General features: G+C 38.0%; 1 protein-coding gene across 1 annotated transcript in view; it reads right to left on the bottom strand.

The window, feature by feature from the left end:
• Positions 1 to 25,952, bottom strand: part of CDCA2 (cell division cycle associated 2) — a 41,892-nt gene extending 15,940 nt beyond the window's left edge. The window contains 11 exon segments of the mRNA XM_019714196.3: positions 1,230 to 1,308; positions 5,108 to 5,352; positions 5,785 to 5,869; positions 9,056 to 9,264; positions 11,806 to 11,890; positions 13,313 to 13,509; positions 14,795 to 14,945; positions 23,713 to 23,867; positions 25,036 to 25,209; positions 25,303 to 25,366; positions 25,811 to 25,952. Of these exon segments, the coding sequence (XP_019569755.3) occupies positions 1,230 to 1,308; positions 5,108 to 5,352; positions 5,785 to 5,869; positions 9,056 to 9,264; positions 11,806 to 11,890; positions 13,313 to 13,509; positions 14,795 to 14,945; positions 23,713 to 23,867; positions 25,036 to 25,209; positions 25,303 to 25,366 (1,444 nt within the window). The 5' untranslated portion in view covers positions 25,811 to 25,952.
• Positions 25,953 to 26,189: the final 237 nt, after the last annotated feature.

Here is a 26,189-nt window from a genome sequence, read left to right as displayed (position 1 = left end):
TTAGGGTAGCTAAAAAAAGTTGTAAGATCCACCATATCTTTCAGATACACTGCATACTCTTTTGGACACCCACTTTTGCTTTCAGTATCATATCTAAACATAATTAATTACCAAGAGAAATACAATTTAAAATTCACATTAATTTTTTAAAAACTTTAAGTTTACTGAATACCCTGAAACTTTCACCACTTTCCATGGAGACTGTAGAACACATTACCTTACTAAGATAACACAGATTAAATCGTATTACAATAAATACCTGTATTTTCACTCATTTATTCCAGGCTACATTTTATACCATGAAATTGCAATAAAAGGCATTAAGATGATTATGAAAAACTATTTTACAGAGCCCAGGAAATTTTTAATCTGATCACTTTCAATGGTATAAATGAAAGGCAGTATAATGCGTTAAAGAGTATAGGCTTTGGAACCTGTTCGACTATCCTTCAAATTTTAGATCTAACTTAACATTGCACATCTTCGATGCTGTGCTGATGAGTTTGGTTTGTGTTCCACAGCCAACGAGAAGCCAGAGAAGCCATTAAAGGATTTCGACCAGGGAAGAGACATGAATAATGGTTCCCACCCTAAGTGTTTTTCCCATGACATTTGCTAGCCAAGTACTAGTCTGTCAGGAAAGTGCAGAGATCTTTGCTGCTTTGTCATGATGACAAAAAAGCCAGACACCTTGGAAAGTACATGTGCCCAAGATGCCATTGTGATGTGAATGAACAACGTTGGATATTTAAGAATGACCCTTATGATCCTTAACATTTCAACTGTGCAAACTGGTAAAAGGAGCTTCCACGTAAGGAAGTTAAATGTGGGTAATCCATTATGAAGTGTGGGACTTGGAATGGAAATGGATAAGAGACTTCTTCTAAGGTTTCCAATACTACTGTGTTTCCCCGAAAACAAGACCTGGCCGGACCATCGGCTCTAATGCGTCTTTTGGAGCAAAATTTAATATAAGACCCGGTCTTATTTTAATGTAAGACCCGGTCTTATCTAACATAAGACTGGGTCCTATATTAATTTTTGCTCCAATGGACACATTAAAGCTGATGGTCCGGCTAGGTATTATTTTCGGGGAAACACGGTATTTGGTATTTTTAAACCAAGTATGCATTGCCAAAAAAATAAAATTTTAAAAAGCAAATAGAGCTTAGTTACATATACATATTGATAATGACATTTATGATTGTAAGAGAAACAAAAATTACTACCTGAAAGAGTCTCAGAGATTGTAGACTTATTAAGAGGACTCAGAACAGCAAATGATACCTGAAGAGGTTCTATATTTTCCTAAACAGAGAGAGAAAAAAAAGGTAGCAATTAGACATCTTTAAATTCAGTGGACATATGAATAATGTGCACAAAAGAAAATAATAAGGACTTATATTTGTGGGTGGAATTGTAATGAGCATAAGGATGGGAAACAATAAGTGATTAAAAAAGAAAAGGTCAAGGTAAAATCAAAATATCAGATATAAAAATATTTAAAAAAAATATTTATCAATCACCTTTAATGAAACCATGTTTACTATTAAGTTGATGCAAAAGTAATTGCGGTTTAAAAGGTTAAAAATAATTGCAAAAACTGCAATTACTTTTGCACCAACCTAATAACTACAAAGTAGCCATAATGATTCACTAATAAGTTACTTTTTGGTTTATTTAAAATCCCATGCCCTGATTCCTATAAAAGTAAATAAGATAATCCATTAATAAACACAACCTAACATTGTAATATTTATTCAGGGAAACTTCAGGGTAAAATGGAAATATAAATGCAGATGTCAAATCTTTTCTTTCCCATGTAGTTGCCATGATGGTAGCTCTTGGTTTTTCATAAATAAAATTTTTCAGGTTAAAGAAAATCTTTTTGTCACCAGTTTGCTCAGAGTTTTATCACAAATGAATCCCAGCTATTGTCAAACGCCTTTTCTGCATCTACTGAGATAATCATATGGTTTTTCTTAAGTCTGGTAATATGGTGAATTAAGAGATTGTTTTTCAAATATTAAACCTCCTTTGCATCTCTAAGCTAAACTTCACTTGGGCATGACATTCTTTTTATAGAGCCTTATGTTCATGAGGACATTTTTCTTTTCTTATGTCTGATTATGTTATCAGGTTAATGGTGACATTAATGAACTGGGAAGTATTCCTACCTCCTCAATTTGTTTGGGAAAGTGTATGTAGAATTATTAGTATTAGATCTTCCTTAAATGTTTCGTAGAATTCATTAGTAAAGTAATCTGGATATGCAGTTTTCCTGTGGGAAGGTTTAACTATAACTTAAATTTCTTTAGTTGATATAGGGCTATCGGCGTAATCTATTTCTTCTTGAGTGAGATTTGGAAGTTCATGTCTTTCAAGGAATGCGTCTAGTTCATCAAAGTTGTTAAATTTACTGGCATAAAGTTTTTCATAATCTATTATTCTTTTAGTATGTTAGAATATAGTTACATCACCTCTCACATTCCTTATATTGGTAACTTGAGTAGTCTCCTTTTTTCATGAATAGTCTGATTACAAGTTTATTAACATTATTTTTTTAAATTACAATGTTTCGATTTCAGTGATTTTTCTCTGTGGTTTTTGTTTTCTATTCCATTGATTTCTACATTTATCTTTTTTATTTCCCTTCTTTGCTTACTTTGTTTTAACTTGCTTTTCTTTCTTTAGTTTCTTAAAGTGGAAGTTGAGATTAATTTGAGACATCTTTAATTTTTTATTATTTATTTAAAACAATTTTTTTTTATTGGGGACTATTGGGGAACAGTGTGTTTTTCCAGGATCCATCAGCTCCAAGTCAAGGCATTGTTTTCAATCTAGTTGTGGAGGGTGCAGTTCACTGGCTCATGTGAGAATCAAACTGGCGACGTTGGTGTTATGAGCACTGGGCTCTAACCAACTGAGCTAACCAGCCGCCCCAAGGCATTTATTTTTAAATACAGGCTTTAACGTTGAAAAATTTCCCTCTAAGCACTGCTTTAGCTGCATCCCACACGTTTTTGTTGTTTTAAGGTGGTTTATGGCTTGTGGTATACATCTTTAACTTACACCACTTTGTTTATAGCCTAAGAAACCCTCCCAGCCTTTATACCATGGTATTTTTGTTGTATATTCTATTTACCCAGGTTGCAAACCAAACAAGACGTTGTTACTCCTGCTTTGAAAAATTATTTTTTATGGAGATTCTTAACAAGAAAAAGACTCTTGTTATATTTGCCCAAATATGTAGCATTTTCAGTGCTTTTCATTCCTTTGTTAGATGCAGATTTCCATCTGGAACCATTTTCCTTTTGACTAAAGGATTTCCTTTAACATTTCCTCTAATGCTAATCTTGCATAGCAATAAAATTTTCCAGCTTTCGTATGTACTTAGCACACACACAAAACATCTTAAATACGTCTTTAAAAGACGTTGCTGCACTGCGTTGTATTTGTTCTTCATTATGTCGTGTCTGTTTTCTCCAGCTCCTTTTAGGCCATTTGCCACTGATTTTTAAGCAATGTGTTTTGGTGTACTTTTCTTTATGTCTGTTGTGCTGGAAATTTTTTCAACATTAGAATTTATAGATTTATAATTTTATCAAATTGGGGACTTTTTCAGCCATTATTTTTCAAATGTTTTTTTTCTGTTCCTTTTGTCTCTCCTCTCCTTCAGGGACTCCAATTACATATACATTATGCCACCTAAAGTTGTCCCAGTTTACAGACTGTCTGCTCATTCTTGTTCAGTCTTTTGTTATCTGTGTTTCATTGACAATAATTTCTATTGCTACATCTTCAATTTCCCTCATCTTTTCTCCTCGTTATGGAGCATCCTTTCCGACACATCTATTGATGTTTTTAAATTGAATGTCAGACATTTTGAATAATTTAACGTAGTTTGGTAGTGGTTTTGTTATTCTTGAGTTTTGTTATGCAATGTAGTTAAGTACCTGGATACAAGTTGGATTCTTTCAAGGCTTGCTTTTAAGCGGTATTAGGCTTTTTAGTCTAATTCTGCTCCACTAAGGAGACAACAGTCTCCTAAGTACCCAGTGCCTCCTTGAATTACAAGGATTTTCTACCCATGTTGGTGGGAGGACTATTCCGGTCGGTCCCTGTGAGCTCTAGGGATTGTTCCCCCTGCTCCATTTGGGTAGTTCTTTCCCTGGCCTTGGACAGTTTACTCACAAGCATCTGTTAACCATAGGTGAGCTGCAGACCCAAACAGGACCTTCCATAGAGCTCCAGAGCACACCTTGCAGCTCTCTCCTCTCTGGTACTTAGCCCTGTGAACCGCCGCCTTCTTCGCTTTTCCAGACCCCAACTCCACCTTCTCAACTCCTGAAGACTGCCAAGCTCCCCTGAGGTAGCCCCTCCGGTGCTGCAGCCTGGAAATTCAGCCCAGGCAGTGAGTGGGGGCTCTCGTAGGCTCATGTCATTTGTTACTCCTCTCTCAGCGATTACTGTCCTGTGCTGCCCAATGTTCAGCGTCTGAGAACCACTGTGCCGGCTATTTTCTCTAGTTTATCAGTTGTTTCTCATGGGAGTATAAATTAGGTCCCTATTAATCCATCCCGGCTGAAAGTGAAATACTCTTATTTCAAAGTATAGCAAGAGAGGGAATGAATCACGGTCCCAGTATAAAAAAACACATACGGAAGATTAATAGGCAGTTCTCAAGAGAAGAAATTCAAATGACCTATGAACGTGAAAAATATACAAACCTGACTAATAAACTAAAAATGCTCAAGTCACCCTTTTCTTCTACTAAGCTGTTTTAAATGAGTATGGTGAATACCTGGGATTTACAAAGGTATGGCAAAATAAAACCATTTATAGTGCAGTGAGTCCAAACTGGTACGTACTTTGCTATGTGAGCTCCATGAACGATGCTATGTACAAGGAGTCATGGAAATATTGCTTTTAATAAGAAAATAAAACAAAGCAAAACGGCAATAACCTACCTAGAAAATGCATTATTTTACAACAAGACAAATCATTTGGTCCATTTCATGATTTCAAAGTACAATTATTGCTCACACTAAATAGGTGAGATCTGATTAAAATATAAACAAGTTTGTTCCACATTTTTCACACTTACAAGATTCTCCCCCTTGTCATCAAAATTTGGTTGAGGTAATGGCTCAGGAACTGGTGACTGTTCAAGTATCAGAGGATCGATACTACTCAAATCCTTTTTGCGAACAGGTGTTTCTCCTTTACGCAATGGAGTATTTGCTGGCAAAGATTCGTCAAATACTTCAGGGCTTAGGTCCTCTCCAAAAGTAACTCTTTTCCTCTTCCTCGTATTTAGAGAGGCCGGCACTTTATAATTTTCTTGACCTTCTGGATGTAATAAATAGAAATAGCTGTAAAAATTGAGCTCAATTTCTCATCCAAAGGTACACCCTACAATCTTTTAACATTAGATTTGCATAAAGTTTGTAGAAAAAAAATTCAAAATGAAAAAAGATAAGCAGTTTTTCTCATCAAAATATGGTAACAGATTTTAATGTAAATTTTGCATGAGCATCTTAGAAGTTTGCAAAATTGGATTATCAATTTCCTTTACAAGTTTCACCATTAAGAAAAAATGGATAGACCAATTTTGAAACCCTCCCAAGAGACTCCATCCCTCCCAACTGTTCTTTATTCCCATGTAATTTCACAAGCATCAAGGCATTTAATAGATCATTGAAAATACCATATACTGTATGAGGTTTTTTTACAATAAGACAGTGATATCCTCAGGCCTCAAAATACAGATGAATTTCTAACCTGCTTTTTGTTCTATGCAACAGTTTGCAAGATTTGAGATTAAGCTTGGATGAGTCCCATTATCACGGAGGTTGTCACAGTGTTCCTAAACAAAATAAACATCAGTGAATTTTACATATACATAAACACACACACAGAATCATGAAGAATGACAAATTTGAATGTTTTGCTGCCAAGGGTAGAGACTACAATATTGCAGATTACCTTCACTTTCATAATTGTTCTAGCTAAAACACCATGGTATTAGCCACAAAGGAAAAAAAAAACTGGGTTTCCTAGATATTACTTTAGTAAATAGTATTTTAGGCCAAAATTAAAGAACAGAAATCCATAATGTGGGCTAAATTTATTCCTTCATTTTGATCTAGCAAATGAAGTTACGGAAGCTGTGAGTGGCCAGAATGATGTCTAGATGGTGTCAGGTGAGGTAGACTACATAAATGATCTAAGGTATAAGAAATACACCAAAACAAGAAAAAAACAAATAGGTAAATGGTATCACAGGGTGTTTTGTCTTTTAACCCTCAGAACCACACCTTTTGTAAGTGTATAAGTCTCTGGTCTACATTACTATACTCTTGGGTTAGAAGCAAGGAAAAAAGGTAGTACTTGTTCCTTGGTGCTTCTCCAAAAGAAGATTGTAGAGTAGGCAAGTTGGTGAAGACTGGACAATGTAAACTCTGAACAAGACGGGGCGGACCTAACGCAGGGCCACGGGAGCAGAGCAGAACCAGGGATGGGTGCTGGATGACCACCACCTCCAAAGCATCATCTGCTTGTCCAGCCTCACCCTAACCCCTGACCTGTCTGTCCTTGATCTCTAGACTTACTCTTTTTCTCCAGGGCACCCATTCCAAGAGCGGCGTCATCACTAACAAATGGTCCTGCCCCAAACAAACCTCCTTAATCAACTATCTCTCGAGTCAGCTTCATTTTCCTGACCAGGAAAATGCCTGTATCAATATTTGTGAAATCAGTGAACTTATAAAACAAAGTTCATGTTAACGTTTAGATTTATTTTTTATTTAAAAAGCCATGAAAATTAGCAACCAACTCCAACTGTAGACACCTCCAAACTTTGGGCAGCTTAGTAAAAAAAAGATCATCAGCTGTCAAAGTCTTCATACGATCTTAGTGGTAGGACTTGATATTTGTTATGTAATACTGTTAGCACGTTGCGTACGGATCACGAGAAGCTTCGTTTTTTTCTGAGCCATGTGTTAAGGACGGATAACGAGAATTCTCGTTTTTACTGTTGACTCTTTTTACTTTGCATATTTTATTGAATTATTTGTGTTTCGTTAATATCTAACGGGCAAATGTCGTTAATGAATAAAGTCTGCATCATATGTACACTTTTTAGAATTCATATTATTTTTTTTTCTAAAAAATAGTGATTTTGAATCGGATACATTTTTTCACCCATGAGTCATTTCACATGTTACATTCACAACAGTGAATATACGAATAAAAAGAGTTTTCCAGAACTGTAGTGATTTGTTTATAACATTTGGAACCTTAGTATCCCTTAGGCGATTTTGAATTGTGTTATTTTTGGGAAAACACCGAATTATTTTATTTAACTCTTCGGTGATACCTCATGAAATACATATTGTAACCTCGTCAATGCAAAGTTATAGGAAGTTGAAAGGAATTATTTTCATATTATTGGCCATAGTTACGCAACAATGCTACCATGCATTGCTATGTTCAACATATCATGCATTGCTATGCAACAATGCTACCATTCGCGTTAGAATGGATTGTTTTCAAAGCCGCATTGTTCTCCATTGCACGATTCGAAATTTCAAAAGATTGGGCAGAGAGCAGTGAGAGGCCAAGACAGGGAGGTGAGACGAGTGGCGATAGGGAACCAGCTGTGAAAGTGCCTACGCAGCAGGCCCCCAAGGAAGACAATCCGGCCAGGCTCTCGGGAGATTTGGCCACGCATCATCTGGAGCCCATAGTGGGAAGAGGAAAGAAAAAATGTCACACATGGGTGTGTAAAGTGTGCGCATCAAAAAAAGTGAGAAGTGAAACTCGGTACATATGCAATTTTTGCTGTGTCCCACTGCACAAAGGAAGCTGCTTTCTGCAGTATCACACCAGGAGGGATTACTAACATCATAGGTGAGTAAATCCTAAAAAATTCCATAGAAAAATAATAAATGACATAAAAGCATTTACGCTTTAAAGAGAAGAGTGCATTTTAAAGTAGTTTCTTTTAAAAACCTGCCGGAACAGAGGGGTATGAGGGATTTAAACCCCGCCGTACGCAACCAGTGAAAATTATGACTCATTAAGATGCTAAGTCTCCTTGAGGAGAAGATAAACAGAAGACGTGAATGAGCTGTGCTGTATAAAGACCCAGATCAGCTCTTTGACCAGAAAAATTGTTAAAATATTTTAAATAACAATTGAACACATATCCATGTAGTAGAAGGTAGTCTAGTTCATTTTAGCTTTAGAAACAGATTTGTAGGTATAGCTGTATGTGAAAATGCCTAAGGATTTTAAAAAAAATGTACTTTTCATTTGCCAGGCACTAGTGCTAATTTCACATCACCATCACGCTTAATGCTCAAATTACCCTGTAAAGTAGCTACTAATATTGTCCGTTTACAGATAAGAAACCCAGGATTAAAAACCGTTAACTGATTTGAAACCTCAGTTAACCTCAGCTCTTAAACCTCAGTCAGGATTTGAAACCTGGCACTTTGACTCCGGAGCCTATCATCTCAACACTTCACAGCATTTACAGACTTTCTGGGATTTTAACATCCAATTTATCTCGGTTCATTTAACTTCAAGCCTCAATTTATATAAAATGGGGCTAAGACCTGTCTCAGACTATTACTGCTGCTCGTACATGATACATGTCAGAAGTCCACAGAAAGTACTCAATAAATGCCAGCTACTTCCTACTCTTTTCTTTTGTTAGCTATGAACTTAGGGAAAGATGCATGCCTGCAAAAGAGGCATCTCTGAGACCAAAGATTTTGGGTGGAAATAACTAACAGACTCACACATTAAAAACTATGACACTCTTACAATTATAGTCTATCTATATTAAATTCTACATGCTGTATTATATCCTGAGTTAAAGAGTTAAAAAAAAAAGAAAAAAGAAAGGAAGAAAGAAACTGCACAATGCTATCAGTAAAAATAGGAGGGGAAAAATGAGTAAGACATTTAACATTTCAGAGGAAATGCTCTGAACTAAAATGAATTTGTATTCGGTTTGCTTTAGGAAATGTAGCTTTACACTTACCTGCAGGCTTTCTAGGCACAGCTTAGCAGACGGTTTCTTCAGCACAGAACGAAGTACGGATGTCTCAGAGGACGGAATGTCCCTCTTGCACAGTGGAGTGCTCAGGGACCTGACTGCAGGAGCTGTGCCTGTGCTCGCTTCTGGAAATTTGTCCAGCGAAACAGCATCAGCTGGGCCTTTGCCCTCTACACAGTCAGCACCCTCCATTCCTTCAAGGCAAACGTGTAAACATGAGAGATGAAGAACTGAGTCTGTTCTACCCCCCAAATATTGCATATTTACAAAGGGAAGAACACACGATGAAGAAAGTCAACCCTAATATATCCTGCTTACAGAGTAACATCTGGGATTTCATATGGAAACACAAAAAGAAGACAAATGGCACTGGTCCCAGTTTTTAATTCAAATCTTACTCCTCAGGGTAAAGGCAATAAGGAGTTTGGGCTCCCATGGAAATCTAAGCAGGTATCCCTACATCAGCTATTAATTGTTAGTTTGCCTCTTCTCATGACACCTATAACTCGCACCAGAAAACTAACCTGAGACAAACAATGAGTAATGACCAATCTTACTACTAGAGTCAGATGCATTTCAGTATGTAAGGGTGAAGAGAGGGAGAGGACGGAATATTGAGGAGAGAGATTATCAAACCAAAAAATTAACAAAACTGTATGTGTCCCCAAAACAAGGCAAGGCTCCCCCTGCAAATTCTTTCTGATAAGAGAGCACAGCCTCATTACTGGCATTCAACAAATATCTATATATTGGGTTCTTATGATGTGAAAGGCCCTCTTGTAGAGATACAATGATGAACAAAACATGCAAAGCCCCCATACTTTCAGAGGACAAATGGACAATATAAAATATAATAAGTGGGAGGGGTGGCCGGAGGGAGGTAGCTGTGCCTGTAAAAGTGTAGCATGAGGATCGCTGTGATGGGAATTGTTCTATAGCTTGACTGCAGTGTGGTCACAATTCTACACATGTGATAAAACTACATGAAACTGAATACACACAGAAGTGAGTGCATGCAAAACTGGTGAACTCTGAAAAAAAAATAAGTCAGTAGATTGTATCAGTGTCAACTTCCTGGTTGTGACACAGTTATAACTATGCAAGATGTTGCTGCTGGGGGAGCCTGGAGGAAGGGTATACAGGATCTCTTCAGACGATTTCTTACAAATGTATATGAATCTACAGTCATCTCAAAATAAAAAGTTAAAACAATGTATATGGAACAACAAGTAGTAATACATGCCATGAAGGAAAATAATGCAGGGATACAGGGACAGGGTACAACAAGGTGAGAGGGGAGTGTTGCTGGTTTGGGGTGTTCAGGGACAGCTTCCTGAGCAGGCACTGAGTAAAGCGAGGAAGTGAGCCGTGCACATATCTAGGGGTGAACATTACACGCACAAAACCAAGTGCAAAGACCTGAGATAGGAATGCACCTGGCCTATTACCAGTAGGGTGAGGCCAGTGTGTGACTAGGACAGAGTGAACAAGAGCTAAGATGTGAGCTCAGAGAGCAGGCTAAGGACTTGGTCAGGTGAGGCCTAGTAAGAGGGGTACTGGATACTCTTCTAAGTACATTGGGAAGACAAGGAAACATTTTAAGAAGAGGAATGACAGTGTGACTTGCATTTTAAAAGGTGCACCCTGCCCACATTATAGAAGACTCGAAGGAAAGGGTGGGACGAGGGTCGAAAGAAGGAACTCACTTAGAAAACAATCCAGGCAAGAGGAGATGGTAGCCTGGACCATGGTGATGGCAGTGAGGCGGTGAGAAGTGGTTAGACATTTGAGATATGTTGAAGGCTGTGAAAATTTAATGATGTGTGTTGCAATTCCTGGAATATTTATTTAAAGATAAAAAGATGTAATGACGTATAGTTTAAAAGGTAATGGAAAAATGGATTTCTTAAAAGAGAAATTTCAATTAAACCCAAAAAAAGACAAGAAGAGGGAAACACGGGGGGAGAAAACAAACAAACAAACAAAAAAACAACCCAACCAAAGAGAACAGAAAATGTATGATAAAATGGTAGATTTAAATCAAATCATATCAATAATGACTTGAAAGACTGATGAGCCAAATACTTCAATTAAAAGACAGAGAATATTAGATGGATTAAAAAAACAAAACAAAAAAAGACCCAACTCTAAGTCTACAAGAGTTTTTCTTGAACGATAGACACAGGTAGGTTGAAAGTAAACTCTATACCTCACTTGCAACTTTCATTCAATACAAGCCTACTGATTTGGGGAAAGGTTAAATAAGTTTTGAATGTTTGTCCCTTTTCACACACTTAAAAACCAAAAAAATCAAATGCAGTGTTTTCTCTAGCTAAATACACTTGTTAATATGTTCAGAGATCCTATTCTTTATAATACATTCTATCAACTTGGAAATATTTCACTAATTCTTATTGGTAGCAGTTCAAAGACTATAATGTCATCTCCCACATAACAAGAATTCTAGGGGTGGCCTGTTAGCTCAGTTGGTTAGAGCGTGGTGCTAATAACACCAAGGTTGCCGGTTTGTTCCCGACATAGGCCACTGTGAGCTGCGCCCTCCTTAAAAAAAAGAATTCTGAAACATTTCTAGTAGACCATGAGCTCCTAAAATGTAGGGAAATGTTTCAGTTTTCCCTTATTTCAGCATATAGGTACACCAACCATAAATGCCTACTAAACAAAAGTTTCAATGGATGAACTGCTACATGTATTAGAAAAAATTGAATACTTACCACTTGAAGCCTCTGTGAGGTCTGAAAGTGGAATAGATTTTTCAACTATACATCCAGACTGCGTTAAACCAGACTCAGAAGATTTCTTGGGGAAAAAAATAATTTAGAGTAAAGAAGTATTACACATTATTACTTACATCTTTATAAAGATCTGAGTAAGCCTTACAAATTACCTGGAAATCTGATCCATCATCAATCAATTGAGCAATCACATTCATTATCGAGTTGTTACAGAAGTATAGGGGAATCTAACTAAAAGCAGAATATCATTCTAGCTGCAACCTAAATATTCTACCAATTTTCAGTTCCCTAGGGAAAGTTTATAGGATACATCTTCGTTGCCTTATTGTTTGATGCTAGAAACTACGTTAACTGCATTCATTAAAAGAGGAAATTGTCAAAATAACAAAATATTAAATAATTACTAATTAAACAACAAAGATATTAATAGCTAGGACAGGAAAACCATGGATGGCTAGAATAGAAAACATACTCTTATTAATGTGGAAACCATTTCTAAATCATGGTACATGTCGAAACCAAGTTCTGATAAGAAACAATTATTATTTTATTATTGGCTCTGTCAGATGATGATTTCATATCAACTAAAATAAAGGGAACAGAGATTTTAAGTGACTCTGAGATACAAATGAAACCTACTGGTTCCTGGGAATCTTTAATAACTATCAAACATTTATACCAGTCCAAATAAGATCATTAGGACACGTACTGAATCAACACGACAGAAGGTACAGAAAAAAAGTTTCAACTCTAATGGCAATGGGTGTCTTCGCTCACTAAAGAAATGGGAACCTGCTGGATCAAACCAAAGCCGACAGTAGGAAGCAAGAAGAGCCAGTCACGAGAGAACCAGCTCCCTGTTTACCTTTGAATGAATGTCAAAGATCTTCAATAGTATCATGTAATTCATTTTGATCTTTTAATAATCTTGACAGGCTTTAGAGTTATCAGTAACAAAAATTTCTATAGTTACTTGAAAGAAGTGAGCAGAGCAAAGGAGCATCGTTAACTAGTACCCGCTTCCTAGGCAGTATTAAACCAATGAGGGGAAGCAAGGCTGAAATGCGAGAGCCCCAGACCTGAGTACAGCCCACACAGAATCTTCATCTAATTCACCAGTTATGTGTAAATAATACGCTCGTATGTCTGCCTCCTTTGGCAGACAACGAGCTGCGCCAGGACCGGATTGTGACTTTCTGTGGTACCATCAGCACCTAGAACAATACCTTGCAAGCAGAAGACCACAGCGCTTAATCTTTTCATGAAGCATTTTTCAAAATCAAAAGCAACTTATTAAGCCAACCACCAACAACAAAAATTAACAAGTAGGAAATACACACACGTGCGTGCGCACGCACAATTTAAAACCCAGCTACAATATAGCGGCACAAGGTACTGTAACTGAAAATAAGAGCTTGACAGTCTTAAAACTGCCTCGCCAGGAAACCAAAGCTGCATTTTCCTTTGTTTCTAGTAAGTGAATTACCTCAGGAAGATCTGCAAGAGAAGTTTCAAGAGCACATGTTCTGTCTGTATTGGGAGGAGTAGCAACAGTGCGTATCTGGAGATCAATTGCATCAGCTGGATTTTTGTCAGAGTTGGCCCGAGAAGATATTCTCTGACGTTTGGATAACTGTTCAGGGAACTCAGACTGTTGACATACACCACGACATTCCTTTTTGGCTATAGACACAAAACAAAGTAAAAACAACACAGGCATAAATATTTTCCTTCACAATACCATTTTACAATTTTGTACATCATCACAATTCTACTAACATTTAATGTTTGAGTCTAAAGACTTTAGCAATGAAAAGGAAAATCTAGTACAATTTTTAATTCAAAAGAGAAAATCTAATGAGAAGCCAAAAGAATGTACCTACTAAAAAGACAATAAAAATTTAATTAGAATTAAAATTTTTCAGACTTTAAAATGTATAAAAATATGCTAAAATACATTTGCATTGGAGATGTAATATCTCATTCTATTTTTAAATTCACGGTGAAACATTCTTTTGAACATTTTAAAGGATGTGGTTATGTTCTAATATTGGTTCAATATAGCGGCACAAGGTACTGTAACTGTATGCCGCAAGGTACTATTTGATCGTGTATGATTTTATGAAAAATACAGCCACACTGTGCCCTAGTTCTTCTTAGCTACGAAAAAGAACTTTATTGTCTGCAGAATTATAATAATTGTTATTAAAATACTACAAAACCCAGGTAAAAGTTGAAAAACAGATAAGTTACCAACTACAAATACAAATTAGTAAGTACATCGGAGTGGGTCATGCACTCACAGAAGCAGATGAATTAAACTTGTCTTGAGTAGCAGCGCACTGCATGCAAGGTGCTGAAATGTACTTGAAGATCACGTGCAATATCACGTGCTAGCTTACACGGGGTGCAGAGCGCCAGAGATATGATTACGATGACGAGGGTCAGGCAAAGATGTGTCTAATTCGGGTGTTTGAAATGGTTTGTGATTGGAAAACGCAAAGGTGACAGAAATAACTGAATGAAAATTATAGTCTAAAAGTTATGGTAAAGAATATAGCAGGCTGTTACAATGTCAGATAAGATATATCTGTTTATATTGTGGTTAGGTGTTTGATATTCACAAAATCCTTGCCAAATTTAATACCAATCATGTAAAAATCGAGGTTTGTACACTCAAAAATTTGCCACATGCCTTATTATAAAAATGAAATGACCTAATCAGACCTGACAGTTTTACAGTTAAAAATTGCTCAGGAATGCTTGCTCTCAGGTTTTTTCAAGGGAAACCAGAAATCTAGGTTTTTGTGTGAAATGTCCCAAATTTTAAATGTTAGGCTCCATTTAAAACTACAACTCTGCTCAGAAAGACTGCTTTTGCCCCGTGGAACTAAATCTTTCTTATATCTCAGGAGGTTGTCTGAGTTAAAATACAGAAGTCCAAATTGACTGAATTCTTTCTACTCACTCAAGCCTGTTGTCTGCAACTCTCGCCCTGCCTCTGCGAATTCAGGGCAGTCAGTCATTTTCTCCGTTTCATTTATGGACTGAAAAACCGACTGGAAGGCGGATATTCGTTCTCTCAAAGAATTAACATTTCGATACAGTACAGGGCTGCCCTGTTAGAATACAGAGACATAGAGGGTATGAGAAATCAAACCAAACGTAGTTTCCAGATTTTCGGTCTATAACTACTGAATCCACAAATAACTACACCAAGGCTCTTGGCAGACCACAGGTAGGAAGGGTAGCAGAGCTTCTTTTCCCCGTAAAGCACGCATTTTCAGTTTGAATATTCGCGGGGCTGCCATCATCCTAGTTTCTCCCTCTGCCCCGCCCCTAATTTTCAATAAAACCTGAGCAAAGAGGAGCAGCTCTGTGCTGTGTATACACATGCAGCTCTGGGCTGGTCCACACTGATACTCAATCCATGGCCCAGACAAGAGAAGTTTGGAGTAGGTGGAAAGCACTTTACAAAGACACCCAGAGAAAACACATCCCCAATTATTTGGGGGCTGAACAACTCTTAATTCTTTCTGAGGGGTGTAAGGACTGTCTTTTGTAATGCAAGAGTTCATAACCTTGGGGCGGTTAGCTCAGTTGGTTAGAGCACGGTGCTTTTAACACCAAGGTTGCCGGTTCGAAGCCCCAATGGGCCACTGTGAGCTGTGCCCTCCGTAACTGGATTGAAACAACTACTTGACTTGAAGCGGATGGATCCTGGAAAAACACACTTAAAATAAATGTTAAAAAAAAAAAGTTTATAACCTGAGACAGCCTCAGTGAGTCAAATGTGAAAGGGACAGAAGTTTAACACAAACATGTTTGAGAGAGGCCAGCCGAAGAGATGATACGGGGACCACAAGAAAGTACTGAATGCTGGAGATGGGGCAAGGAGGAATGGACAGGAAGAACCTGCCTGCTTGGGAATTTTGCCAAAGGTTTGCTAAAAATATCCACTGTCAATCATCTGCATGATGCCTTTGCCACATGTAAGGCTCGGGTACCTAGTTCAAACCAGGCTGGTCTCATTCCTCATCTCCATCCCATACATCCTCGCTCCCCAGGAAGCCAGGACAAGTCACAGAGGCTCCTTAGTAGCTCAGATACCCTCTCACATTGATCCTCTTCTCCTTTGGCTCTCCCCAGCTAAATTTTCCTCACTTCGTGGGATCTCACCTGCTTAGAGCTGAGAGCCAGCCATTCACTTACAATACAAGGCTAAATGTAGATGGTCTAATAAGCACAGGCGCTCTCTGTAAACCCTGTTCACAGGGTTTCAGCCAAAGGTCACAAATCGAGTGATGTAACCAGGGATAGAGATGCCAGATAAGTTCAGATAATGTACAATTTAAGAGTTCTGTTTACGCATACAACGAATTAGTGATTAAGTGCTCTATCCAGGATCTCCCCGCCCCCTTTATTATTTAGACTACTAACATAATTCCAGTGATTTGGAACTTGAAATTAACAAAATGACACCCACAGGCAAAAGTTAAGGTAAAAAATTACCTCCCTTTAAGATGTCGTATGGAGGAAAATCAGCTAAAATCTTGAAGCCATATTAGATGGTGAATCTGCTCACACACCTGATTCCATTCCCAGTTAAAACCAAGCATAAAGCAAAACTGTTACATAATAACAGAACATTTTACATTCAAACATGGTTGGTGATGTAAACCTTTATGACATAAATAGCACATAATATTCATTAAAAGCTGGTTACCAACTCTTATCTACATGAGATAAAGAGAAAGAAAAGGGTTACCCCAAAGTCATACAATTTACTCAAATATGCTTTTTTGTACTCATATTTGAACATGGTAGCAGTAGTTTCAGTGTCCTAGGAATTTGGAGCATTCTGACATGCCGCTTAAAACAAATTATAGGTTACCCTAGTCAAAACTGTTTTTTCCTGATGGAGAATAACAATATACAAAGTAAGTGAAACATTCTAAATGTACCGTTTTGATGCTTTTCTCTTATGAATTGTGGCAGTCAGTCAATGACATTCTCTCATGTACTAGAACTGTTCTGGGGGCTCCGGATACAGGGATATCTGTTCTAGAGAGAAATTCTGTTCTAGAGTGAAATTCTGAAAACACATTTAGTTTTAGGTACAACAGGTGCTCTTGAGAAGATGAAAAAGGAACGAAACGGTGGTGATTCAGTAACTAAAAGTGCTTCTTTTAGCCTATATCAGAACAGCACTCGAGCTGAAGAAATATCTAAGTTGAAATCAAAACAATGAGAAAGTGGTAGTTAAGAGAAGCTATCAGAGGACGGAGGTATGCTGCAAGAACAAGGTAGAAAAATAAACAAAGGCCCTGAGGTGGAAATAGGATGCAGCAGAAAGAAGGCCAGAGTGCCCAGGAAATGAAAGGAGAGAGGGAGATGAGGCTGGTGGTGGGAAAGGCTCAGATGTGGGAGAGTGATGAAGGCTTTCAAGCAGCAGAGTGAATGATCTGATCTATACTTCAAATGTATCTCTGCTCTCTGAAATGGTGGATGAATTAGGGAAAGAGGGCAGTAAGGAGACCAGTTAGGAAGAAGCAGTTGGCGATCTAGGCAGGAATCACATTAGGGTTGTAGCACTAGAGCTGTGGGGACATGAGGAACTAGGTTTTGTTTTTGCTTGAATTAAACGTTTATTGGAGTAACAATGGTTAGTAAAGTTACATAGGTTTCTATGCTGCCATAAGATGAAATAGTGCCATTTGTGACAACATGGATGGATCTTGAGATTATAATGCTAAGTGAAATAAGTCAGATGGAAAATGTTGAGAACCATATGATTTCACTGCTGTGTGGGATATAAAACTGAAAGCAACAAAGGAACAAGACAAACAAACAAAGAAACAAACACTGATAGGCAGAGACAATAGTTTAGTAGTTACCAGAGGGTAAGGGGTGGTAGATGAGGGTAAACGGGCTCAAATATATGGTGATGGAAGGAGAACTAACTCTGGGTGGTGAACATACAATGGGATTTATAGATGATGTAATACAGAATTGTACACAGATAGGTTTTTGATATGTAATGATGAGTTGGATATGGAAGACGAGGAAGAAAGGAACCGAGGAAGGTTGACAGGCAGTTGGACTGAGCAACTGGATAATGACAGCATATACTGAGACGGGGAAATGGACAAAAGGATCTGATAAGGAATGGAAATCTAGTTTGATTGTGGCCATGCGATGCTTGAAATGCTGACTTAAAACACCCACGTGATGTTGAATAGGCAACTAGTTTGGAGCTCTAGGGAGCTTTGGGCCAGCGTTAGACGTTCTGGAGTCATGAGTCTACAGATGATGCTCAAAGTCGTGGGAAAAGATTAGACTGCCTAAGGAAAGCAAAGACAGCGGGGCAGAGGAAAGCTTTGGGATAATCAAGTAGTTTTGAGGGAAAAAAACTAAAGAAAAGGGGTGGAATTAGAAAGAATGACCAGTGACACAGGAAGAAAATCAGGGCAGTATGGTAGTCCAGAAATCAAGGGAAGAAAGAGTTTAAAATGAGTGGCTGAACATATTAAAAACTGAGGAAAGGTTGAGTAAAATGAAAACTTAGATTTTTATCTTTGTCTTGGCCATTTGTGATGAATGGTGATGAGAGTACGCTCAATGGAGTGGGGGAAACAAAAAAAAGTCCAATCGGAGTGGCTAGCAGTAGCAGAAAAGATGGGAGGGGAGGGAGTGGAGCGAGACAAAGAAGACAAACTGTTTAAGGAGTTTTGCTGGGATGAACAGGCACAGAAATGGGAAGCCATGGATGTCTAAGAGTTAGAGATATTAAGGTGTGTTTGTACGAATAGAAAATGACCCAAAAAGGAGCATAAGGTAACTGCAGAAGAAAAATCAGCTCAGAATAACATGGTCATAAGAATGTAAACATTTGAATATTGATGTAATCGATCTGTTGGGAAATTGCAGAGGATGGAAGTACTTCTTTGTATGTATGAGAAAAGTATGAGGAAGGAAGAGAGCTAGGTTTCCACCATCCACAGTGGGAAGTCAATAGCTAATGCCTCAACACTGAAAGATTAAGGAGTAGCAATTAGGCAAGAAAAAAAATAAAAGGCACCCACATTGGAAAGAAGTAAAACTCTTAGTATTTGCAGATGGCATGTTATATACAGAAAACCCTAAAAAGCCCTGCAAAAGACTGTCAGAACTCATAAAAGAATTCAGTCAAGTTGCAGGATACAAAATTTACCTACAAAAAATCTGTTGCATTACCATGCATTAATGACGAACTATCATAAAAAGAAATTAATAATTGCATTTACAATCACATCAAGAATAAAATACCCAGGAACAAATTTAACCAAGGAAATGGAAGACCTGAACACTGAAAATTTTAAGACATTGATGAAGACTCAAATAAATGGAAAGTTATTCTGTGCCCATAGATTAGAAGAATTAACATTGCATAAATGTCCACACTACCCATAGCAATCTACAGAGTCAGTGCAATCTCTATCAAAATTCCAATGGCATTGACTACAGAAATAGAACAATCCTAGAAGTAGCATGCAATTACAAAAGACCCCAAATAGCCAAAGTAATCTTGACAAAGAACAAAGCTGGAGGCACCACACTCCCGGATTTCAAACTATATTACAAAGCTAGAGTAATCAGAATGGTATGGTACTGGCATAAAAACAGACACAAAGATCAGTAAAACAAGCACAGAGCCCAGACATAAACTCACACATATGTGGTCAATTAATTTATGACAACAGGGCCATGAACATAAAAAGGAGAAAGGGCAGTCTCTTCAACAAATGGTGTTGGGAAAAAGGGACAGCCTCACGCAAAAGAATGAAACTGGACCACTATCTTCCACATATACAAAAATTAACTCAAAATGGATAAAGACTTGAACCTAAAACATGAAAGCATAAAACTCCTAGAAGAAAGTAGGCAGCGAGCTCTTTGACATCAGGCTTGGCAGACTTTATCTGACATCAAAGCAAAGACAACAAAAGCAAAAATAAACAAGTGAGACTACAACAAACAAAAAAGCTTCCACACAGCAAAGAATACCATCAACAAAATGAAAAGGAAACCTACCAAGAGGGAGACAATATGTGCAAATTCTGTGTCTGGTAAGGGGCTAATACCAAAATATATAAAGAACTCACACAACTCAACTGCAAAAAACCAAACAATACAATTACAAAATGGGCAGAAGATCTCAATAGACATTTTTCCAAAGAAGATAAACAGATAGCCAACAAATACGTGAAAAGGTGTTTAACATCACGAATCAGGGAAATGCAAATCAAAACCACAGTGCGCTATCACTCACACCTGTCAGACTGTCTATTGTCAAAAAGATAAACAAGTTTTGGCGAGGATGTGGAGAAAAAGGAACCATCGTGCACTGTTGGTGGGATGGCAAATTGCTACAGCCACTACGTAAACACTATGGAAGTTCCTCAAAATATTAAAAATAGAGCTACCATACGACCCAGCAATTCCACTTTTGGGTATCTATATAAAGAAAACAAAACTACTAATTGAAAAAGATATACATCCTTATGTTAATTGCATCATTATTTATAACAGCCAAGATATGAAAGCAATCTATACACACAGACACACACACTTTCTCTCTCACAGTGGAATATTACTCAGCTATAAAAAAGAATGAAACTTTGTCATTTGGGACAACATGGATAGACCTAGAGAGTATTATGTTAAGTGAAATAAGACCGAGAAAATCAAACACCATACGATTTCACTTATATGTAGAATCTAAAAAACAAAGCAAACGAACAAAAACAGAAACAGACTCAAAGAGGTCAAACTGTTAGTTGCCAGAGGGGAAAGGCAGAAAAAGGTGAAGGAGAGGTAAGAGGTCCAAATTTAAGTAAGTCACAGGGATGTAATGTACAGACTAGGAGATATAGCCAACAATGTCAAAATAACTTTGTATGGTGTCAGATGGTTACTAGTCTTATCGTGGTGATCACTTCTTTAGGTAAGTAAAAGCTGAATAACCAGCCTGTAAATCTGAAACATAATATTGTATTTTAACTATATTTAAATTTTTTTAAAAAGCAGGCCATATAAGGGGTAGGGAATCAAAATATGTACTAACTGAATAAATGAACAGGATTCTTCAGTTCTGTAAGCTAAAATACAACGAAGCAATGTTTTCATCCAACATCGATTTTGATACTAAGACAATCCACAATTCAAATGTGCTGGTAGAATAACCTTCATCCGATATGCAGAGGGTCCAGATAAATGATGTAATAAACCAGGAAGAGAGAAAGATGTGAGATCAAAGGAATCCAAATCAGAGGGAAAAAGGGAATTACCAAGGATGGTGAGAAGAAGTCACAAAATGACAGCTATCCAGCAAGTCTAGCGGCAACCAAGCCAACAGGAGGAAGACAAAGGACACTGAGAAAAAAGAAAAGAATTGATAGACTCTTAAGGTTTACAATGCTGTTAAAAGTTTGTGGATGAGATTACATGATAAATTAAAAGACCAAACCAAAAAAAAAAAAGTACTTCTTAACTACAAGAAAAACAACTTGTACAAGAAAGGAAATATGAGCATAATATACTACAGCATTTTGTAATAAATATCTGCATGGTGAAATATACACGCTAAATTGTAATTTAAACAAAACATTTTAACACTGTATTGGAAAGAATGGGAAAGAGGAAAGTGCTGGGACAGGTGTGGCTAGGAGACGTAAGAGAGCAAAATCTTCATTTTTCACAGAAATAACAATGATAGTAAATTTAAAGCATACCATATTCCAGGCTCAACTGTAAGTACTTCATGTCTACTAATTGCTTCATCCACATAAAACCCTTGCTATCATTATCACCCTCACTTTATACATGAGGAAACTGAGATTAACTTGCCAAAAGCCACTGTTAATTCACAATAAAGCCAAGAACCAAATCCCAGCAATATAGCTCCACAGTCCACTCGTGTATCTACTCTAACAGCAGTTATTGTACAAACTGAGAACATCAAAGACTTAGTTCATGCTGATTGTATCTAGTAAGAGTATTTTAACAGCCTTTTCAGAATTGGGGATGTCCTTCTTTAATGCAACACAAAACTCAACAAAGGTTTCTTAAAGGTTACTTGCAAACATGTCAAATATGGGATCGTATCAATGAAGTTTTCATATTCTCTTGCGTTAAAATTCATGGTTCTATCTTGCAATTTGAGGGTCTATTTTGCATGCACTGGTCGTTTGGAAAATATGGGTTCACTCAGTTATGCATATTTCCCAAATGTTGACATGTTTTATTAGGCAAGATCTAAATATCACATTCATTAATATCCCCACCGATCTATCAGGAACATCCAGCTATGAGAAGTTATAGAGTTAATGGTGACAAATACAAGTTTTCCAAAATTCTGATTTTCTCTTGAAAACTAAAATTTCTTCATTGGTAAGAAATATTTCAGTTTTTCCCCTGTAGTGGCAGGTTCATTTTTGAGCAAATGTTGGCCACATTCCTGCGTCTGACTAACCATGATGACTGTCAGTCATTCTTCCAAGTAAAAATGATGTTCCATGAAAAAACATGGCTAGTTTAGCTCACAGCTCCATCACACACATGATTTTTCTCGAAATATCCACCACACTTCTGTATGTACTTTAGAAGTGTTTGATGCATACTTCCCATTTCATCACATGTAATTACTTGGGTTGAAAATTAATACAGTCTATAATTTTTATTGCTTCATCAAGAATGTTAAGGGAAACTGGCATTATTATTTCCTGTGAATGCTTAGCAATGATGAATAAAATGGCAGCTTGGTGATATCAGCTTTACCCACCATTACTTATGCACCATGAGCACAAATATCAACACAGTGAAAAAAACGCAAATGACACCTTAGTGCTATTACAAAAATAGTTTTGACCTCATGGACCTCTTCAGTGGAACTCAGGGATCCCCAGTGATGTGCAGGTAACTTTTGAGCACCATGCTCTGCACTACACAGCCTCATGCATACATAGTGTCTACAACTGAAAAATGAAGAAGTGGCAATATAGGTACATTTTAAAATAGTAAGGTCAACACCACAACAGTCAAAAGCAGATGTACTTCAACAAGGATAAGCTGGGGACTCTGTCTTTCATAGCAAGCCTTGTACTACTATTTGACTCTTTAGGAGCATGTATTATTCTAATAAAAATCTGCAAAAATGTCTAAGTACTTCCCCATTGTCAGACAACTAATTTGGTCTGACATTTTGTCCTGGGGATATCCCAAATACATTTTGTCCTGGGGAAACTCTTGCCCCCTATATGCCAACAAACTGTAGTCACAGAAAATTAGACACTTAAAGACATTAAAAGAAAAAGGTTGGAAAACACTGCCTCATCTCATTATAGAAAAATAGATGTTAATTAGAAAAATTTTCAAAATAAAATAGAACGCTCCCCTAGAAAGCCATTTCTCTCCAGGATCTCACCACTTTTAATACCGGGGGTGCCAAAAAATGTCTACAAGTGGACACTTTGATCAATGTTGCTCAAGCAGTCGCTCGCTGTAATCAGAAATGTCTGGACACTGACGGTAACCACTTTGAGCACCTCTTGTAATTGCAGAAATCAAACGTGACTTGTATTCATCTTTTGTTATCGGTATACATTGAGTATTACAATTTTAATAGTTCTCCTTTCTTATAATGTGTACGCATTTTTATTTTGGTGTATATTTCATGCTTATCACCATTTAAAGGCACACTCTGTAAAGCACAGACAAAATACCATCTCTGCAGATCCAAACCACATGAGCTGTACTGTAAGGTAGAAACTCTTTACGAAAGCTCTGTAACACAGCAAAATATTCTTCCTAGAAGAATTCATGACAGAATTTAGAAGAAAATCATACCAGAAAAGGGGAATTCTGTGTCAAAGGAGACTTCTCTGCATTCTTTAAATTCCGCTGCTGAGCAATGAAACGAATAAGATGGTTTGTTTCAGGAGAGCCCCGAACACCAACTGTAGAGCGTCGTCTGGATTTTTTAAGGTGGGATGATGACTTTCCTGTAATGAAAACTCTTTTAAATTGGAATAAAACAAGGCAATCATCAGTAATCGTGTCCTGAAGATCAGTGATGTACCAGCCGAAGAGAAAACATGATAAATACATGGTACATAAATCTAACTACAGTGGGCAAAATTGTTCATACACGATCAGTTGCACAGGAATCTTTGTCTATTGATTTATTCTACGTTCCTTGAACAATACCTAGTACATAGAAGTTATTTATTAAACATAGTTGAGTGGAGTGAACCCATTTATAATTAGCTCTCATTTCTCTTGCATTATTTTCTGCACAAAGAGGTGGGTAATGTCTTGCTTTGGACTGAGAACTTCTCTTTTTCTGAATCAGGCAGTCTTATTTCCAGGAACTGACAGGAAAGATCTCCACCTAGGCACATGTACTCTCGTGCTCAATTCTTCAAGGTAAGTTGTTTTTCTTAGATACCTATCTAAGTACCACCTTTGGCACACTACCCGGAATTCTGAACATATACCCAAGCACACAAAATAAATCTAGCTTTTGAAAGGTCTGAGTGTGATGTTCTTGAGAGAACACAGAATGGTGTGCCACTTTACAGCCTTTTCTCAACCATGCATTACTTAGTCTAGGGCCCTTTGACTTTTAGGTCCCCCATGACCCTCCATTTCTAAATGCCATTCTCGAATCTAATTCCACTCCCATATTTCTTTCTTCTCCAAGTTAGTCTCATAGGTGAATTTCATTTCTACCCCTTGAAGATTAGCAGGAGCCAATTTTCTGTTTGTGATTTTGGAGAGGCATACCCCAACTTCAAGCAATACTTTCTCAACTGCTCAACTTTTTCTTCTTTTTGCCATATGTGACCACAAACATGTCTTACTATTTATAGTACACTCCTGTATCCCATGTGTCAGGTCCAAAAGTGATTTACACACAGGGTCTTTTCCAGTCTGGACACAGAGCACAAGTCGGACTCAGGAACACGGTGCTAGGTGCCCTGGGACACCGGCACGGTCTCCTGCTATGCTGGATGAATTGTGCATGTTCACATAAGTCTCCCTGATCAAGCAAGTTTGCAGTCAATTAATTTAAATACATAAGGTAACAAGACAGACAGACAAGGTAAATGAACAAAATTGAGCTAACGTTATTTTTAAGCATTGCAATAGAAAGACGACGTCTCTTACCTGAAGAGTTCTTTACAAAGCTTTCAGGTGTAATTCCCAACTGCTCTACAGTTACTGTGGAAAAGTCCAAAGGTGATTTAAAAGTATCTAGTGTGCAAACATTAGGAGTCGCCTCAGCTGCATGCTTCTGAGGAGTGACAAGCTTTTTGTTTCCCAAAATGAAATTGGTGTTTTCTGAAACAGACATGTTGTAGGGGGCTAAGCATCATTATCAAGACCAAGACCTAAACTTTAAATCTCAAAAGGAGGCAACAGATCACTACATACCAATATTATTACTAGCAGACTCCTTGGTTTCAGGGAGCTCGCTGACTTTTGAATCGGTATCCATCTGAAAAACACAGAGGAGAGAAAAAAGAAAAATAACCCCACCCCCAAGATTAACGTGGTTCCATCAAGATCCCCATTCAAGACTCGATTCTAATACAATCTCTACTGGCATGAAAATAGACGTCGAGAGTACTTTTGGAGCTCACATTAGAGATAAACTGCTGTTCGGGATGAAACAATGCAAACCCCATACTATAAACCACGGCTTTTCAACCTTAGCGAACACCTGAATCATCTGGGTACCCAGCTAAAGACGCAGCTTTGTGGATTCCCAGATATTCTAATTCAGGACGTGTGGCTGGGCCCCAGGAGTCTGCACTTTAGAAAGCACACGGGTGGTCCAGCTCAGGTCGCAGGAAAACCACTTATTTCCGTGGGGCAGGATAAATAGAACACACTTCTGAGAAACACGCCGATGAAATCCAAACCAGGGCACTTGCCTTACCGCTCACTCCCGCAGTTCGGCTCTCCTCCCCCTTGGGTTTGTTCTGAACGCTCCGCCGCACTTGACTATTGAGGTTGCTCTGCCTTCTAGAGCTCGGCTCTTTGGTCCTGAAGCGTTAGCTCGAGAAAGGAACTGCTGGCCGGCAAGCCAGCCACCGGGGCTGCCGCTTACCGTTCACCGACACCCCGAACCCGCAGTACGCGGTACCGACACTTCAGCTCTGCACTCCTGCCACCCGCCGCGGGATTCAAATAGCCGGCCCCGCCTCCTCGGCGTCTCGACGTTACTCCACGGATGTGTACGCCGCCGCCACCCGCACGTGTCTGAGAGCACCCAGGACCCTCCCAGGCCTCTACCTCGCCGTCCCAGGAACAGGAGC

Source organism: Rhinolophus sinicus, chromosome 15, assembly GCF_057876585.1.
Source record: "Rhinolophus sinicus isolate RSI-liver-muscle chromosome 15, RSI-T2T, whole genome shotgun sequence".
NCBI classification, from domain to species: Eukaryota; Metazoa; Chordata; class Mammalia; order Chiroptera; family Rhinolophidae; genus Rhinolophus; species Rhinolophus sinicus.
This window is presented reverse-complemented; position numbering and strand designations above follow the sequence as displayed.